The 20595-nt window shown below is 40.9% G+C and overlaps 1 protein-coding gene across 1 annotated transcript in view; it reads left to right on the top strand.

The window, feature by feature from the left end:
* The window catches only part of PIK3C2G (phosphatidylinositol-4-phosphate 3-kinase catalytic subunit type 2 gamma), a 227113-nt gene that overhangs the window by 65525 nt on the left and 140993 nt on the right, over positions 1-20595 (top strand). Inside the window, exons 13-16 of the mRNA XM_054167841.1 lie at positions 719-850; positions 9843-9957; positions 12974-13104; positions 18878-19066. Of these exons, the coding sequence (XP_054023816.1) occupies positions 719-850; positions 9843-9957; positions 12974-13104; positions 18878-19066 (567 nt within the window). The remainder of the gene's footprint in view (positions 1-718; positions 851-9842; positions 9958-12973; positions 13105-18877; positions 19067-20595) is intronic.

Genomic DNA, 20595 nt, shown 5'->3' with positions numbered 1-20595 from the left:
ACATATTCTATTTCCATACACCATGAAGGTGTGTTATTTGCTATAGTCATTCTAAGTTATGATCTTAAATCAGTTCATAGAGTCTGTATAAACAAATTACATGACCTACCAAATTTGCTGATGGTCAACTCAAAGCTGAGGTGAACATTGACAGAACTGTATTTTCTCACTAACAAGTGTGAATCACTTGGTGTTAAGACAAAGTTTGCCTTAAAATTATGGTTGGGAAATACCACACCACCAAAGCACATCTGAACAAGAAAATTCCTGTTTTACTGTACTCAACAAGAAAACTCCCAGTTTCTTAAGCAACATCTTCCTCAGAAGATACAAGACAATAAATAATTACTGGTTTACAATTCACCCTAGGGGACACTTGCTTGGAAATAGCCCTTCATTAATAAGGTAATTCTAAAGCAAAAGTTTAACTAAGCTTTTCCTGCCTTTGTCAGCTCCAGTGGTTACCACTGCAGTAATACGTTTTTATAATGCCTCTTCTCAAGCTCAATGACTCAAGTTAATGGTTGGCAATACTCATCAATGTGTTGAGCATATCTGTCAGCTGCATTTTTCTTTAGCATGCAACTCCTGTAGTTTATAGCTTGATACATGTGTTAAAATACCTAGAAGAATGCAGAAAGAACTCATTTGTGGTAAGAATATTCAACTTTTTTGTTAAGTTTCACTTTTATCTTTTTTTTTTTTTATTCTCTTTTAGAATCAATTTTCCTCTAAGAATAAAAGCTCTTCCAAGGGAAACTATGCTGACAATAAAACTCCTTGGAGTAAACAATGCCTCTAAAAATGCAGAAGTGCTTGCTTGGACATGTTCCCCATTGTATACAAAAGAGTAAGTTCAGTTTTGTGTGACTGCTTAAGAAAAGACCATTCTTGAATAGTATTGCCCTCAACCTGAGAGAACTATAAAAAGACAGAAACACTCTTACCAGAGCAAGGTCCTGAAGACTGAGACAGTCACTTGCAGTAAAATGCTCTTGATGTGCTAGTAAGAGCCCTATCTATAACCTTTTATTTCTTTCCAATGTGTATTTTTTTGAACTTGGCTTATGTCACTGTTTAACACAATAAAGTTCTCTAGATCTCTTGAAATGCCTTGCTTTACCCTTTTCTGTAGCTTTTCAAAATCCTTCTCAGCATAGCCTTGCATTTAAAATGTTTTCTCTGTCTGCATTTCATTCTCCCACCCATTCATTCTGCTCAGTGGAGCACCACAATGAGCACCTTCCCCTCTACACACTACTACAAAAATTTTCTCCTTTTAACCTCTTCTTTCTACGCAGCACATAACTGGTTTAGAGATGCTTATAGCCTTGAATGTCTCTGCAGTGATGCAAAATCAGTGATCTAAGGTAGGTTTTCTGTAGGGCACAAAATATGTTTAGATTGAGCCTTTACAGTGATACTTAATTTTGCTTCAACTCCCTAGCCCTGCATGTTCTTGGTGCAATAGATATGTTCAAACCCCACAAGTTTCTGCATTAGCATCTGTCTCTAAGCTGTAGCCCTTTCCTCATCATAAAACATCTTCATCTATTTCTCCATATGGTGTCAATCAATATTTAATTACATATATTAATTTACTGTTTGAAGACCTTGAGTTCTACTGGACATTTAGGCTTAAAATGCTACAAAATGGGTTGGGCTGCACTAGAGGCTTTTCCCATCTTTTCAGAAGAAAATTCAAGATTACTCTGTTCAGTAAAACAGAGCATTCTTGTGTGACTTAATGATTAGAACCCTTACCTTGAAGGAAGGAAAAAACTATGAATCAAATCTCTCTTCCAAGGACTGCTTAAACATTTTATTCAGTAGCTTTTCTGTCAAAGTTAACCTGAAGAAGAGCATATCACTCACATGTATCTTTTTAAAGCAAATGTGTTATATTTGAGCATTTCTGCCATCCTGGTTCTTAGATTGAAACATCCTGGTTTATCAGTTTAAGAAGGACATTGAGATACTTGAATGTGTCCAGAGAAGGACAGCAAGGCTGGGGGAGATCTTGAGCACAAGCCCTGTGAGGAGAGGCTGAGGGAGCTGGGATTGTTGAGCCTGGAGAAGAGGAGGCTCAGGGGAGACCTTATTGCTGTCTACAGCTACCTGAAGGGAGGTTGTAGACAGGTGGGGATTGATCTCTTCTCCCAGGCAACCAGTGACAGAACAAAAGGACACAGTCTCAAACTGCACCAGGGGAGGTTTAGGCTGGAAGTGAGGAGAAAGTTCTTCACAGAAAGAAGAATTGGCCATTGGAATGTGCTGCCCAGGGAGGTGGTGGAGTCACCGTCCCTGGAGGTATTCATAAAAGGATTGCATGTGGCACTTGAAGCCATTGTTTAGTTTTCAGGAGGTGTTAGATATTAGGAAAGAGGTTGGACTTGATGATATCTGAGGTCTCTTCCAACCTGGTTGATTCTATTCTATATTGGCTAAGAGTCTAACTTGATATGAAATATCTAGATGTCCTCATCCCATCAAGCTGAGTACATTCAGGGGCAGAGCATTAAACATTGTTTAATTGGAGAACACTCAGGCACCTTTGGAGGTCAATGGGATATGTGAGAATCCTGTTTTCAAGCACTGTGTTGCACTAGACCTTCTCTTATTTTTTAAAACTCAAATCCCAGAGGAACAATTTTTGGTAGATCTGAAAGCCCTCAGCTTCCTGTGATGTATAATTTTAATGTATACCATTGGAGTAAGCACTGGAAATGTTGCTGGAAAAATGGCTCCCTTCTTTCCTGCTATGCACAATCAGAAGAGTGAAGGGGATAGGGGCCTACTTTCATTTCATCTACTGTATAATTGTAGAGATTATTGCTGAAATGACCCTTCAAAGCAGAAATAAAAGTAGAGATGTTGGGGAGGAATGATAAAGGAATAGCATGTTCAACACCCCCTAATTTGATAGCTGTGTCACAATTATAATAATTACAAAACACAAAGAAGTCTAAATGCATTTTCCTCTTTTAGCCAGTCACAACTCCGCAGAATTTTTCATTCTATTCATTCACCATCATTTCAATGGGTAGGCTGGTTTAAAAAGAAATTAAAAAGAAAGAAAGAAAGAGAGAATAGCCCTGAAATTCCTTCTGAATTGACAGCTGCCTAAACATGAGCCAGCAGTGTGCCAAGGTGGCCAAGAAGGCCAATGGCATCCTCGACTGCATTAGGAATAGTGTGGCCAGCAGGAGCAGGGAAGTCATTGTGCCCCTGTGCTCTGCATTGGTTAGGCTGCACCTTGAGTACTGTGTCCAGTTCTGGGCCCCTCAGTTTAGGAGGGACATTGAGACTCTTGGACGTGTCCAGAGAAGGGCAACAAGGCTGGGGAGAGGCCTTGAGCACAGCCCTGCGAGAAGCTGAGGGAGCTGGGATTGTTTAGCCTGGAGAAGAGGAGGCTCAGGGGTGACCTCATTGCTCTCTACAACTACCTGAAAGGTGGTTGTAACCAGGAAGGGGTTGGTCTCTTCTCCCAGGCAACCAGCACCAGAACAAGGGGACACAGTCTCAAGCTGCGCCAGGGGAAGTTTAGACGTGAGGTGAGGAGAATGTTCTTCACTGAGAGAGTTCATCATTGGAATGTGCTGCCCAGGGAGGTGGTGGAGTCACCATCCCTGGAGGTGTTCAAGAGGGGATTGGACGTGGCACTTGGTGCCATGGTCTAGTCATGAGGTCTGTGGTGACAGGTTGGACTCGATGATCCTCGAGGTCTCTTCCAACCTTAGTGATACTGTGATACTGTGATACAAATTATGCTGTCAAGACATTCTAGGTCAGCTCCATGCTTTACTCCTTGTGACAGGGGTTGCCATTTAAACTAGCTGTAAAAGAAGAGCAAAGCATTATTTCTATCTCAAGATTTAATTTTGAGGATGGATGTTAGAGATTGTGAAGTGACAGCACACTGTATAAGGTGGATGGTGGTATACATTTGTTCCACAAAAAGAAAAACTCACAGCAGCCTACTGCAACCATGAAGGGTCCTTGGTGAGGTGTAGAGGGTAGCGAAAAGGGAGTGTGATCTTGGAGACTCCAAAGTTTGAGTGGGATGGTTTGCACTGCGTGTGCAAAGATTTTTGAACAGATGAAAGATTCTGAAGTACCAGTCTGAGCACTACATGCAGAAGAAAGTCTCATCAGAAACAGGCATGTCTATGGTCTGCAGATAAAACCCAGCTTCATTTCACAGGTAAACACAATTCAATCCAGACAACGTAAACAAAATCAGGAAGTTCAAGTGTAAATTCCAGTCATAACCAATCTACTCAAAATCAAAACACAGCGCCTGAATAAATGAAAATACAGTGCACTGGACTCACTCTTCAATTTATCCATATCTTAATATTTAGTGAGGTCAGAAATTTTATTACATTCAACATCTCATCTTTTACTGACAATTTTTATTGTGATGGTTCCAGGCACTGCGCAATCAAAACAGCTGAGAGAGCAAACTAGGTACAAGGGAATCCAGGTAGACTTTTTGATCCCAGCATGAGTTTACAACATTGATGTAAGGAAGTACCTTTTGAAAGGCAAACAAATAAATTGTTGCTAAATCATCTGAAAAAGTCATTTTTGTAGTCAACACAGTGTAAAACTAATTCAGGGCTATTTTCTTTTTCACTTCTCAAGCTATTCATATTAGTGCTAACATTTTGTTGTGAGAACACAGCTCAAGAGGGTTAGAGACAAAACCAAACCCATTTCCTAAAGTTTCTTTTGCAGTTGTAGGTAGATTTGCAGGGGAAAGGAGGCAGAAAGGGAGTTGTGATGTGTACAAGATAGCACTCAGAGGGGAAAGCAGTTATGTGATATGGAGGCTTTCACATTTAGGTCACTGATGTGAATATGGAAGTGATCAATGGTGATTCAAAGTTGTTGGGGTTTTCTTGTGATGCGGACTTGGATGACCTTTAATGAATGAGTGGCACCTCTTCAAACACTTCTTTGTTGACAGAGGTTTACATCATAATTTGAACTGACTGACACTTGTTAGAAGGGAGAGGAGTAGCTGAAATCTGAATGAACATGAAGACTAAATTACCCTTTTGAGCTCTCATTACTGCTAATCACTTTCATATTGTGCTCTAAAACTATAGGGGGCTTTTAAATTTTTTTTTTTTTTAAATTAAAAATACAGTGGATTTTTTTTTTCCTGGCAAACCTTGATGGACAAGTACAAGAAGTAGCACAGACCTCAGAGGCACCCCTGGCATGTTTAATTGAGACATTTTCTGACCTCATTATTTCAACTCGTTTGCTCCCAGTATAGATGAGGCTAAAGACTGTCCAGGAAGATAAAGAACAATCAGCAGATGGACTGCTCAAAGTCCCTACCTAGGGAAACAGCAAGTAAAGCAATATATCTTTGCTGGGCAGAAGACACTTCACATGTTAAAAAAAGGACAGGACTGTGAGTAAACCCAAAGACAGTAAACCTCTTTGATAGTATGGAGATGATATCTCCTAAGGAAAATGGAATGGAATGGAAGGGAATAGAAGGAAATGGAATAAAGCAGGTTGGAAAAGACCTTTGAGATCATCAAGTCCAACCTATCACCCAACACCATCTAATCAACTAAGCCATGGCACCAAGTGCCACGTCCAATCCCCTCTTGAATACCTCCGGGGATGTGACTCCACCACCTCCCTGGGCAGCACATTCCAATGGGCAATCACTCTTTCTGTGATGAACTTCTTCCTAACATCCTGCCTAAACCTCCCTTGGCACAGCTTGAGACTGTGTCCTTTTCTTCTGGTGCTGGTTCCCTGGGAGAAGAGACCAACCCCCACCTGGCTACAACCTCCCTTCAGGCTGAGGCTGAGGGAGCTGGGCTTCCTTAGCCTGGAGAAGAGGAGGCTCAGGGGAGACCTTATTGCCATCTACAGCTACCTGAAGGGAAGTTCCATGCAGGATCCATTTAGAAAAGGAGGAGCTAGTGTCATGAGCATGATACTGATAACCTATTCTGAATGGGCAGATTCCTCTCTCTGCAGATGAATTTAGAGAGATTACTCCCTGTTCTGCCTGCCACTTTTTCCATTTGTAAGGTGAGGGTAGTGATGCTGACCTTTCTAAAGACTGTATAATGATCCCAGCAACAGACAATGGCTTCCATGTAGCAATTTCAGCATCAAGTACATCAGAAGGTGCATAAAGAGGTGCTGCTCTGTGCCTACTGTCAGTTATTTATATTCTCATGCAAAACTGAAGCAGATGGAAATCCCTGGAATTACACAGATCCCCAGCTTTTGTTTATTACCAGAGTTAAAATAAACTTCTGGTCTTATCGCAGCAGAAGAGGACACTGCTATTTAAGGACAGTTCAAGTTACTCTAACCCCAAATCAGCTTTTTGAACTGAATTCACATGAGAGACTCCCCTCACCAGCAAGATGCACTTTTTGTTTGCTCTGTTTTGGAAATACCAGTTCAAAATAAATTGTATCATTAGAATTGGTGAAGTCAGGGCAATGGCTGTTGTGGGGGACATGAGAACTCCCAAACTGCCCCAGATGATGGATTTCAGATTTGTTAATTAGCTCTGCATTACTAAACTATTCAGCCCAGGAGACAAACCAATTTTTCTGATGTGAAGAAATGGAAAGTTGACACAGAGGTTTGCAAACACATTTTTGAGCTGCCTTTTGCATCTGAAAAAGAGCTATTGATATAGATGTACCATCAGAGACTTTATTGGCATTGACTTAGAGCCACTATCTAAAGTGAACCACCTGATAAGAGTGAGAAATGTGCATGTGGAGGCTTGCCTACTGGACAAATTGTCAGCTACCATCATCATTACCATGTTCATTCTCATATGTATGTAGCATTAGAGTTACTGTTTAGACTGGGTATAACAGAAAAATGAGGACAAAATAGAGTGTAAAAATAATGTAATTATCCCCAAACTTGACATTATAAGCCTCAGAAATTCAAAGTTGAGGTTAAATTCACTGGAAATTCAAAGCTGCTAAGCTATAAACCCCCTCATTATCTTATGGCCCAAGGAGTCTTAATTCTACATTGGAATGATACTGTGAAATAACTACTATAATTACAAATACTAGAGAATTCTAGAAAATTCAAATAAGAGAGATCAATTTCAGCTGCAAAGTAATGCTTAGTTAGTACACTTTTAGAGAAGAACTGGAGTGTTAAAATTTCAGAAAATAGTTACAGCACTTTGATCTGGCAAGGGACTTTGACATGGTCTTGCCCAAAAGCATGAGAAACTTCTTCACACTTCTTGAAAACAGATGAAAGGAATTTGTACACTGTACATGGTAAAATGAGTTCAGGTTTTCTTAGTCCTCAGTTCAAACTAAACATACAGAATTAAATTATGAAGGAGAGAAGCAACCATACAATGACAATAACAATTTTGGAAACAAAAGTAGATAAGAGAAAATAGAATGAAATGAAATTTACAGAGAGGATCACATTTAGAGGTTTAGGGTTTTTGGGTTTTTTTGCCCTAGGTCACTCAAAAATTAAGATTCCTAAGTAAAGTCTGGAATTAACCAAAGCTGATAACATATTTCCCCCTTGTCTTATTAATGTAGAATCAGTCAGGGTTGGAAGGGACCACAAGGATCAGCTAGTTCCAACCCCACTGCCATGGGCAGGGACACCCCACACTAGATCAGGCTGGCCAGAGCCTCATCCAGCCTGGGCTTAAACACCTCCAAGGATGGCGCGCCAACCACCTTCCTGGACAACCCATTCCAGGGCTTCACCACTCTCATGGTGAAGAACTTCCTCCTCACCTCCAGCCTGAATCTCCCCACCTCCAGCTCAATTCCATTCCCCCTAGTCCTATCACTACCTGAGATCCTGAGAAGTCCCTCCCCAGCCTTCTTGTAGGCCCCCTTCAGATACTGGAAGGCCACAATTAGGTCACCTCGGAGCCTTCTCTTCTCCAGACTGAACAGCCCCAACTCCTTCAGTCTGTCCTCACAGGAGAGGTGCTCCAGCCCTCTGATCATCCTCGTGGCCCTTCTCTGGACATGTTTCAGCACCTCCAGATCCCTCCTGTGACAGGGGCTCCAGAACTGGAGGCAGTACTCCAGGTGGGGTCTCCCCAGAGCTGAGTAGAGGGGGAGAATCACCTCCCTCGCCCTGCTGGCCACACTTCTCTTGATGCAGCCCAGGATCTGATTGGCTTTCTGGGCTGCAAGTGCACACTGAGAGCTCCTGTTGAGCTTCTCATCCACCAGCACCCCCAAGTCTCTCTCCTCAGGGCTGCTTTCCAGCCAGTCATTGCCCAGCCTGTATTTGTGTCTGGGATTGCCTTGACCCAGCTGCAGGACCCTGCACTTGGTCTTGTTGAACCTGATGAGGTTGGCTTGTGCCCACCTCTCCAGTCTGTCAAGGTCCCTCTGGATGGCAGCCCTTCCCTCCAGCATGTCTGCTGCACCACACAGCTTGGTGTCATCAGCAAACAAGGAGCTTGAATGGAATACCTGGGGGGGTTTTGTTTGTGTTTTTTAAACCAGAATGAGGTCTAATGGGACAGAAATGTGGAACAGTATTTTTAAAATAATTTACTTTCTTACTTTTAACAAAAAAAAGTTGAATTTTTCTTTAAACAAGCATCTGAATAGAGGAAGAGGCTACTCTCTGTCTTTATCTTTGTTGACCCTGAGAAGAATGCCTTAGTGACCAACTGGATTTGAACAAGGATGTTTAATGACCCAGGCAAATGCCTTAAGGCTATTGGCTTCTTCAAAGAGTTTATTTCTGTCCTTCCTCTATAAATTAAATCCTAGGCATGAGAACATTAGGACTTTTTTAGGACCCATGTCACCTCTGAAAAAAGCTTTCTTTTGGGAAAATGCTCTTTTCCAAGCTAGAAATGTTTTGCCAAAGACTTACTGGTCAGATTTCTTTAATCTCTTTATATACATTTCCATTACATCTTAGAGACCCTAATACCATAATCCTTGCAATAATATGAGGTACTCTTGGCATATTAGTGTGACACTGCAGGTATGAATCTTTTCTTGGTACATACTCCCAAGTTCAGAAGGACTCTTGAAATCAGTCTTGAGTTCAGTTGCATTCCAGCAGCAAAGGGAGTCAAGCTGGGTTCATTGCTCTGTTTCTGAACATTTTTCACAAAATTGGTAAGTCAAAAATTGGTTGGTTGGTTTTGGCTTGTTGTTTTGGGGTGGTTTTCTGGGGTGGTGTTTGTTTGGTTTTGTGGAGCAGGAAACAGCCTCTCAGAGTCCTACTGCTACTTCTCAGCTACTTCAACTGATTAATAGTATTAGCTATTAAGAATCGCTTGACAGTTTTAAAATCCTACTTCTTTCCAAGTAGGTAACACTAAGAGCTGGCTTACTCTACCAAATATTCATGACCTTCCAAAGAAATGGAAAAGGAGGCTGGATGAATGTTCTGAGATTTTCAAGTTTTATATGTCACAATATCACAGTATCACCAAGGTTGGAAGAGACCTCAAAGATCATCGAGTCCAACCTGTCACCACAGACCTCATGACTAGACCATGGCACCAAGTGCCATGTGCAATCCCCTCTTGAACACCAAAACCATGGGTCTGCAGATTCAGCCAATGCAAGACAGAAATCTCTTTTCTGGTTCAGAATGCATCATGATCCCTGCAACAGCACAGATATCACTGAAGCAATGAGGCCATCGGTACATAGCCTCTACTGATTTAGCCAGATTTGTAGTATCCACATAAAAATAAAAGGGTTCTTCTCACTTGCTTGTCTTTTAAGCTATCCAGAAGCATGTTCTTTTGTGTAATTTCAATAAGCCCAGTTCACCTCATCTCCAGTATTTCTTCCTGTATGTTACAGACAGCTCATTCATGGAACTGTGCTGCTTAGCATGACACTGTACAGCATGCTTCCAACAACCATGATCACCCCAGGCATCTGCAGTACTGATCCACCAACCTCTGTAACGTTGCAGGTAAGAAAATGAGAAAGCAGAAGGAAGAAAGGGTTGTTTTCTAACAAAGTGCAAGAGAAAAGGCTGTTCCCACAGCTCATCAGATGATGCAAATTGAAAATACTCTTTCTGTTACAGCCACTCAAAGAAAGTATGTTGACCTTAATGGATGAAAGTCTGCAATTCTGCACAGTGGCAAATATGTATCATATTTTCTGTCTCACCACCTCTGAGGGCTAGATAAGGTCATTTTTGTTAGAATTTTGGTTCCAAAAATACTTGTGAGGCAAATTAATTACTTCTTACCTTACTTAAGAGCTGCCTTTTCAAATCTGAACTTTTGAGTACTATTGAATAGCATTCCAAGCTTGCAATTAAACTGACTAGCAGAAAGGTTCTGTAAAGAAAGTGGCTGCAAGCAATTGCAAATAGGTATCAGTACAGTATTTCCTCCATGACTGTGGATGGGAGCACACTGCGATGGGTTAGGAACTGGCTGGAGGGCCGAGCCCAGAGAGTGGTGGTGAATGGTGCCACATCCAGCTGGTGACCAGTCACTAGTGGAGTCCCCCAGGGATTGGTGCTGGGCCCCATGCTCTTTAACATCTTTATTGATGATCTGGATGAGGGCATTGAGTCCATCATCAGTAAATTTGCAGATGACACCAAGCTGGGGGCAGGAGTTGATCTGCTGGAGGGTAGAGAGGCTCTGCAGAGGGACCTTGATAGGCTGGACAGATGGGCAGAGGCCAATGGCATGAGATTGGCCAGCAGGAACAGGGAGGTCATTCTGCTCCTGTGCACTGCACTGGTTAGGCCACACCTCGAGTACTGTGTCCAGTTCTGGGCTCCTCAGTTTAGGAAAGATGTTGACTTGCTGGAATGAGTCCAGAGAAGGGCAACGAAGTTGGTGAGGGTCTTGGAACACAAGCCCTATGAAGAGAGGCTGAGGGAGCTGGGATTGCTTAGCCTGGAGAAGAGGAGACTCAGGGGTGACCTTATTGCTGTCTACAACTACCTGAAGGGAAGTTGTAGACAGGCAGAGGTTGGTCTCTTCTCTCAAGCAACCAGAACCAGAACAAGAGGACACAGTCTCAGGCTGCACCGGGGGAGGTTTAGGCTGGAGGTTAGGAGGAAGTTTTACACAGAGAGAGTGATCCCATTGGAATGTGCTGCCCGAGGAGGTGGTGGAGTCACCATCACTGGAGGTGTTCAGGAGGAGACTTGATAGGGTGCTTGGTTGCATGGTTTAGTTGGTTGGGTGGTGTTGGATGATAGGTTGGACACGATGATCTTGAAGGTCTCTTTCAACCTGGTCTATTCTATTCTATTCTATTCTATTCTATTCTATTCTATTCTATTCCATTCTATTCCATTCTATTCTATTCTACTCCATGCTGAGCAGTACGGTGCTCCCAGTATTGAAAATGCATTAAGTCTGCATGGTAGTTTTGCTCTCCAATTTAGTAACTGAGTATTTTGAGGGTAAAACTGTTTGTTTTGTGTATTAAAAAGCCAAATTACTGCTAGAAAATGATGTGTAAAAGCAGATGCTACAGATAAATGAGGCTGGCCTAAAAATAGACTATTTTTAATAGAAAAGCAAATGAGGATTTTCTAATTTGAGGAGTTCAGTCGAAGAGGATTCCTTAAAATAGCTCCACCTATTAATAATAAAGGGAACTTGAGACAGTAAATGGCTATTAATCTGTAATCTCTCTCTACTGAAATAAATGGAACATGAGGGTCTCTCATTCCTCCTCACCTCCTTTTCTGTTATTCCCATGTATGTGACTATCATGAGTGGTGAATGTGCTGAAAATGTCACAAAGAGAGCTTTTCTCATGTGGTCAACAAGACATTTACATTTTGTAGTGAATCACTGCTAACCTTTTGAAGAATTATGCATTTCAATAGCACATATTAAAAAAAAACTAGATAGAGAGACAGGGTTATGATGTGCATTAACAAACCAAAATGTGATGCAGAAACTGAGCTTAATTTTGAAGGACAGCTTGAATTTTCAGCAAAGTCTGTACTAAGATTATCAAGAACCTCAAGACTTCCAGTTTTGGTTGAGTCCTTTCTTTCTCTGTGTCCTAAAAATCATTATCCAAAATTTCTGGCATGTGTACATAAGTCTAAAGAATTAAAACATTGTTAGATACTGTACTATATATGTGGAATTGAACATCCAGGAGTGAAATTAATTTCTGCACTGGAAAGCTGCAAATCAGAATTATCCCAATTTTTTTCAGAAACATATAAGTCTATGTTAAAGAATGATTTCCATTTAAGAATCATCTCATTAAAAAACAGGGGGGAAAGGAAAAAAAAGAAGAAAAAGATAGATCTGCTTTGAGTTTATGCAGTTCTAATAAAATTGAAACAGAGTGGATGAAATTCGCTGAGGAAAGTCAGTAAAAAATCTCTCACTGATTTTTTGTGGCCTGAAATTATCACCAGCACAATTAAAGAATATATTGCATACAGTGAACATCCTCAAAGAATTACACCCTTTTCTTTCTCATATTTTATATCCTTCCTCTACAAATCCAAGAAAATATTTATTGACAGGTATATTTGGGATTATGTATTGATGAGGGAGCTGTGGTTGCTTAGCCTGGAGAAGAGGGGACTCAGGGGTGACCTTATTGCTCTCTACACCTACCTTAAGGGAGGTTGTAGACAGGCAGAGGTTGGTCTCTTGTCCCAGGCAACCAGCACCAGAACAAGAGGACACAGTCTCAAGCTGCACCAGGGGAAGTTTAGGCTGGAGGTTAGGAGGAAGTTTTACACAGAGAGAGTGATTGCCCATTAGAATGGGCTGCCTGAGGAGGTGGTGGAGTCACCATTGCTGGAGGTGTTCAGGAGGAGACTTGATAGGGTGCTTGGTTGCATGGTTTAGTTGATTAGGTGGTGTTGGATGATAGGCTGGACACGATGATCTTGAAGGTCTCTTCCGACCTGGTTTATTGTATTCTATTCTATTATAAAAGTCCTTTCTTTTTCTCTTTTTTTCATTCTTTTTATAAAGATTGACTTTCCAGAAACTAATTTGGAGTTCATTAAACCTGAACCTGAAGAAAGAAGAGATGATCTTGAAGAGCCAGCTGAAGATTGCCTGAAGCACATTGCAAGATTTTCACAGAGACATTCTCTCCTGCTGTAAGTTGTACCCAGCTAGCCCTGCTGATTCTTGGCTTGCTGTACTTATCTATCGATCACAATTAAATGCATCCAATTCTTTAAAAACAAAATTTTCCTCTGAAGGAGCCTTGATTGATTTGAGAAGTAACACCTCTAAATGAGAGAATAGATCACAGCAAAGCCTAAATAAGCCCCTGGAGGTGGCAGTCTATTTTGCTAGTTTAGAAGGAGATTGGTTTTCCCTTTCTTTTACTGTATCATTTTTATGTCTTTGAAGCAAGAAACTAATTTTTTGATTCAAAATAAGATTTTCAGGAGATGCAATAAGTCTGTATCAGTATTAGCAAGAAAATGTTTGGGTTCTGTGAAAATCAGCCTCCTTCAGTAATAATACAATCAGATTTCAGATATAATAGTTAAATAATGTATGTTTATTAAAACAATTTGGGTCAAGTTATAAGCAAGGAAAGTAGTGTGGGAAGTTGTAGATAAAGACAAAGAGAAAAACCCAGGTGGCCAAGAAGGCCAATGGCATCCTGGCCTGCATCAAGAATAGTGTGGCCAGCAGGAGCAGGGAAGTCATTCTGCCCCTGTACTCAGCACTGGTTAGGCCACACCCTGAGTACCGTGTCCAGTTCTGGGCTCCTCAGTTTAGGAAGGACATTGAGGCACTTGAACGTGTCCAGAGAAGGGCAACGAGGCTGGGGAGAGGACTCGAGCACAGCCCTATGAGGAGAGGCTGAGGGAGCTGGGGTTGTTTAGCCTGGAGAAGAGGAGGCTCAGGGGAGACCTTATTGCTGTCTACAACTTCCTTAAGGGAGGTTGTAGCCAGGAAGGGGTTAGTCTCTTCTCCCAGGCAACCAGCACCAGAACAAGAGGACACAGTCTCAAGCTGCACCAGGGGAAGTTTAGGCTGGAGGTGAGGAGAAAGTTCTTCACTGAGGGAGTTGTTAGCCATTGGAATGTGCTGCCCAGGGAGGTGGTGGGGTCACCATCTCTGGAGGTGTTCAAGAGGGGATTGGATGTGGCACTTGGTGCCATGGTTTCATCATGAGATCTTGGGTGACAGGTTGGACTTGATCATCTTTGAGGTCTCTTCCAACCTTGGTGATTCTGTGATTCTGTGATTAGTACGCTTAGCCATACATAAGTTATACTACCAATTAGAGTTGTGTACTGTATAAAATAATTTTGGATATAATCTGAGTGGAACTGGGAACACAAATGCTTTTAGAAAGCCATTATAGCAGTCAGAGTTGTGCAAATTAATCTTCCATCAAAAGCTATCTTGCATATGTTGAATGATTTTTATAAAATCCTGGTGCTGGTGGACAAGGAGAATGCATCATCAAATCCCACAACATTTGAACCAGCAACATTTAATGAATCAATTGTCCACAAATGGAAGAGAATACTTCCAAAGACAGTAGACAGTGTCACAAAGCTGTGGTGGTAAACACAATTAGATTCAAGTAGGCTATACACAAATTCAGGGATATGAGGTTCATGAGTAACTATTACAAAAGCCAAGCAAGGGCAGGCCCTATAGCATCCATAATACAACAATTTTGGGTTCTGTGGGAATACGAAGGGAAGAGAGCACTGAAAATCATCAGGCTGGAGTTAAGGCTTTGATAAGTTCAGTAATAGGTTCTTGGAGGAAATAGAATGCTGGCCCTGGCTTTTTTTCCATGGTTTGTTGTTTTTTACTATCCTGTCTTGCAGACAAAGTTGATCTGCCAAATGAAGGGTAGCATATTTGGGGGTTGTATGAAGGAATACCATTTTGAAGTACTTTCTGATCAAGAGAAAACTGTCAGCCTGTAATTTTTGTTGTATCTCTGCCAGAGGAATTTTTACCTTCCTCAGTCATTTTTCATTACAAGTTTGTAAGAATGTGTTGGTATCCAAACACATTATTACCATCATACCTGAAGATCTCATCCTTCCTTTCTTCATGTGTCAAGAATAAGAGAGGAATCTAGATAGATTTTTTTTTTTTAGTGGCAATATGTCTGTATGATGATGCTTCAGGCTTACAAGCCTCAAATATGATTTTGAAAGAAATGATTGCCTGTGGTTAGAAGACTCAAGGAACCTTTCTCAGGCTGTTGGGATCTGTATGTTCATTCTACTGAAAACAAAGGGGACGTGTGAATGGGCAGAAAAGGTTCTTAACTCTGTGGTAGAAAAAGAAGAAATAATAGTTAAAAACAGACAGCTGCATCATTGTCCTTGTTATAGGCTGTTGAATCCAGTCATGTTATGAATGTAAGGCTGATGTGGCTCTGTGTCCCCAGGTTCAGCTGTTAAGAGAGGTGTACTTGGTTATTCCTGGTTCTTGACACAGGCAGAAAGCAATACTTTAACCAGCCAGCACACACACAAACATGCAGCACTGCCAAAATATGGACAGCTTGGCAACCTGATTCTGTTCCTCCTCTCTCTCTGATCAGAATCAGTGTCAACTGGTGGAGTTATATAAACATGCATACAAATACATATTTTTGCATATATTATCAAATATTGATTACTCCAGTAGTTATGCCTAGGCAATCTATTCAGTAGCTGGCCTCAGATGTTCTGGCTCTGCCCAGCTGCTGACATACAGACATACAAGCCCCCAAGGTTCACAACCACGCTCTGGTTTCATTGCTGGTGCTTCCTGTAACATGGACTTGAGTTTCTCTAGCAGCTGGTCCAGACATGTGGTCTTCCCAGTAGCTGACTCTTGACCCTTCTCTGTGGCCAATATCTCTTGGATGTTGATTAGTGAAGGGATCAATGGGACTGAAAGAAATGAACTTCACCATATGGCTCTTGTGCTTCTCACAGCCCTACACAGTGTGCTACTGTGTGATTTTTGGCAGCATCACCAAACCAGACAAGGGGTGGGGGGGAAGAGAATTCACTAGTTATTGGCAGCTGCTTTGATTGACTTCTGAAAACATTTTGGATTTGAACCTTTGATTCCTATTAGGATTACTGTGTTTGATATACAAGCCCCAGAAAACTAACCTTCAGAGATAATGGCTGGGTTTTGAGCGTGATACAGCATGCACGTGGGCAGTAGCTCCCAATCTAAGAATTAGAGTATGGTTTCAAGCTAGGAAGTTAATAGTCTTGTTTCTGTGATCTTTCTTTCCTTCAATACATTGTTTTCCTTCTACCTTACTTTTTCTTGTCTTTCAGTTTCCCTTTTTCTTTCCTTTTTTGCCACTTGCCTAGTCAGAATCTTGTTTGCCTATCACTCTCAGGTGTCATTGCTGTGAATTATGATTAAAAAGGCTACCTCCAGTTGGGTGAATAGTGGAACAGGTCTTTTACAAAGTGCCATGATACTGTATAGTTTTTCTAGACTGTCCATGCAAGAGAAACTAGCAAGTGAGATTCAGTGCCAGGGGACAGAAATTAGCATTTACTGGCTCTGTGTATATTTCCTCTTTTTGCCTTTTGTCTTCTTCTGCTTTAGTATGGAGCATGAAGAACAAAAACAGCTCAGAAGTATTTGCCTTTTTTTGTTGTTTTGCTATTTTCCCCACATAAAAAAGAGAAAAAGTAATAATGAAGAACAGCTAACAAAGCTTTCACAGAGGTTTCATTTAGCTGAAGGGATTAATGAAAACTATAGACCCAAAAACTATTGAGTTATTTAAGTTCTAAGAGACTTTATTTCTATTTGTTTGAGTGGAGGGCTATGTATTTTAATGCAGCTCTTATATGGAGGAAAATTTAGATACAACAAATGTTGAGGCTCTATGCATGCAAAATACTCTCTATCTTAAATGTCTCATATGTAAACTTTTCTTACAACTAAGGATCTTTAAAAAAAACACCCAACACTCAACCTTTACTTTCATCTCTCATCTTTAAAACATGGAAAAAGAAAATGGCATTGCCTCTGGAGTAATGTCAGAAGGAGAAACCTGTTATTTAGAAAACCTGATACAAGGACTGATTTCTTATCTCACCTTGCAAGCTCAGTAGAGGCTTTAGCTGCTTTAATCTGAACCACAGATTGTCTGGTTTGCAGGATGCTGTTTGAAAGGTTAAATCTCTGTTTAAAGTCAGTGTATAAAAGAAGTCCTTTAGCTGAACTGTCCTGCAGAATACCATCCAAATGCATAAGATAATTAGACAGGCAATGAAGTCTTAGGCCTGTGTATGACTTCTTCACACAAAGACATTGTCACAATGGACATACTGTGAATTCTGAGGCTATTTCTTGAAACAGCTACCAAAATGATAATTTTTCTTGGAATTTTTATTGAAAGTCATGGCAGAATTTGTTTCACAGTTAGATTCATCTTCTGCATATATTTATGAGCTTATTCCCTTAAAGAAGCATTCATTCTCATGACAGTAAAAAGCATGCCCATCTTTGTACTGCCACATTTGTTCCTGAATGCTTGACACTCCAAAATTGGAAGGAAGAAATGTTCTCTAGAGCATACAGGGTCAAAGGAACTCATTGCTATGAGTTGTGAAAGCCACAATCATGACAGTTAAAGCACAGCTAAGATAGTTGTGTTTATTTTGTTTTGGGGTGGGTTCTTTTTGGCTGAGAATGTCCCAAAACTTTGCAAATGCAAGGAAGACCTTGGAAAGAATGTAAACATTTGGATTTTGAGCCCCACTTACACATCCATATTATGAAATTCTCGACTTAACTAGCTATTTGCTTACTACTTCCTACAACATTTCTCACACCTTCCTCTGAAGTATCTAGGTGTGTCTAAAGTCACAGTTAGGTTATGATACTGAGTATCTGATCACCAATTTGATCAAGTCTGACCAACAGAACTGGTGTTCCTCTTAATTTTTGGTAATGAGTTTGTGTCAACTGGAGGAGACCAGGTTGTTCTCTCATAGCTTGCTTTCAAAGGCTCTGCTATCAAGTTGAGAAGATTATCTGAGCTTGTCTCTCATGAGGAGTTTCCTTTTCTGTTTTCTGATTACATCAAGACCTGGGATTTAATATGCATGAGGCAAAGACATCTGAACTGTCGACAAATCACAAGATACAGAGCAAAAGCTATTCTGAGCCATTTCTCAGAGTGGTGACTGACATCGTTTAGATATCTAATATCTCTGTGAGGAACTTGGTATTGCATCCTGGTTTTTTTTCTGTGAAACATGGCATGCTAGACCTTGCAAACGGAGATAAAAGCTGTTGGGAGCTTTCCCTTTCCCAAACTCATACAAGTGCCAGGGATAATGACACTGTATGTGTGCTCATACACTCATATTCTTGTGTGTATGCATGGATGTGCCTAAACCTTATGTTGAATGCAAAGACACTAAAAACAGACAAATCTGCATTAAACAACCAAACCAAGGGCAGCATTGAAAGCTATGGCTAAGCAGTGTTTTGTGTCTAGTTGTTGCAGTAGTTAGAGATGATGTGTAGCAGGTGAATGTAACAATAACTTACCTGGTGAGAAGTGCAACTTCTTTGTCAGAAAACTCCAGTAAAAGCAACCAACCAACATCAGCAATAGAGAGTGGAAAAGAGAAATGGGAGCGCTTGGGAAGTGAAATAATCACAAACGTGTGTCTTTTGACACTTCATTTTTATATGACCTGAGGCTGACAGATCCAGAGTATAAATACCACTTTTCTTATAAAAGCTGGTCTGCAGAAAATGATATCCTACCTCAAGGAAATGCACGTACTTAGCTGAAAAATCAGTGTACTGTGTGACTTGGGCCCTCTCTACAATAAAGTTTGGTGCTACACAAAGCTTCAGGTGGTTTTAATTTCAAACTGAATTTCTAATCTTCTCTTCCAGACTCTCAGAGCAGCAGAGAAGAATATTGTGGTTTTATCGTTATTACTGCAATAATCAAAACTGCTCCCTTCCTCTGGTACTGGGCAGTGCACCCAGCTGGGATCGAACAACTGTATCAGAAGTGTATGCTGTGTTGAGGAGATGGAGATTTTCTAACCCTCTGGAGGCATTAGGGCTTCTGACTTTCAGGTAAGGGAAAATTGCAATAAACAGAAAATAACAAACGGAATGATCACGTGCCAATTAATTAGGCACTTCAATTTGCTCAGCACAGCATCGTGCTTTGGTTCACTGACACTTGCTTTTGATTGTTCTCCTTGTGTCCAAGTGAAAAGGTATAGTTGCAGCTCTTGTGATGACCTAGACTTGAACATGCTTGCCCTACCTTCTTGGCTGAGCAGGTTTTCTGCTTCTCAGGATAATGAAAAGAGTATTTCATTGTCTGTAACAGATTCAGTCAGTTTCTGTTAACAAATGATCAAATACTTAGCAATTCCATAGCACTCCTTTATCTTCAAACTACTGTACAGATATGAAGTGACTAATGGGAGATAAGTAGGACTGAAATATGCTTCTAGATTAAGATACCATGTAAATACCTACAGTTATATCCATAACCTATCTTTCTGAAGTAGATAGGATGAAACTTTGAAGTCAGGCCCATGCACTGTGAATAAATTCTGTTGTGATGCCTTATTTTCCACCCCTACTTCTTACACTGAAAGCTGATTCTTTGTTGAAAGGCTTTTTTGATCCTGGAGATAATCTTACTGGTGATGTAACAGCAGATGTTAGGGGACAGAATCTGTGTCAGCAGTTACATTCCCTTCAAAAACTTGGGAGGTATTGTGTGTTAGGTGACCTAACTGTGAAACCATTAAATGTTGAGCAATTTTCATTTTATCAAGCCCTTGCTTGTCTGGGCAAACACAAGCTGTACCAGCTTTGCAATCTCAGCTCCATGTTGTACCTCTAGAAAAAAAACTTACCCTGTCTAAAGCTTTGCTTGAGAAAAGAATGTGCACTTTCACTGCCACAGTCTTTAATACATAGCTATTCAGTAATATAAGATTTGCTATCTACTTTTACTTCCCTCTGGGTGTGATTTCCTAAGAGCACCCATGTCTCTGGTTTATGTCTGAACTATTAGCAGTTTCACATATTTGCGCAAATCTTCTTTACATTTAATGGGAGCAATGGAAGCAAAGGTCCTGAAAGGTCAGGTTCTGGAGCATGCTATCATTATCTTATTTGCCATTATTAAATTATTAGAATCTATTTCCATTTTATAAGTGAAGCATGGGGAAAGCAGTCTATGGGGAGTGCGTTGTCTTCCACACCTCAGAGCAGCAAAAGATTTTGAGATGGTTTTTCAGAACATGCTGAGCTTGTCTAATTTATGTGTGACATTTCTGCAAATGAAGAGCTTCATTGTTGTTTGAAGATGCAGCTCTGCATCAGGGTGTGCTGCAGAATATCAGTCCTGTCAGGTGCTTCACAGGATATTTAATATGACTCAGCCTGTCACAGAGTGTGTGGTGGATGCAGTGCACATGCTTTTCACTCTGGCTACCAAAAAGATTGCTGCCATGAAAAGACAGGAAGATGTCATCATTTTGTCTCTCCTGATGCCACTGTTGGGAGTGGCTGACACCTGCAGTCATGCCAAGAATTTCTGATCAGTATCTTAGCTGGTTTGTCCTTTTAGTTTCTTCTCA

This window comes from Dryobates pubescens, chromosome 15 (assembly GCF_014839835.1).
Source record: "Dryobates pubescens isolate bDryPub1 chromosome 15, bDryPub1.pri, whole genome shotgun sequence".
NCBI lineage: Eukaryota > Metazoa > Chordata > Aves > Piciformes > Picidae > Dryobates > Dryobates pubescens.
The sequence above is the reverse complement of the archived record's forward strand: the minus strand, read 5'-3'. Positions and strand labels throughout refer to the sequence as shown.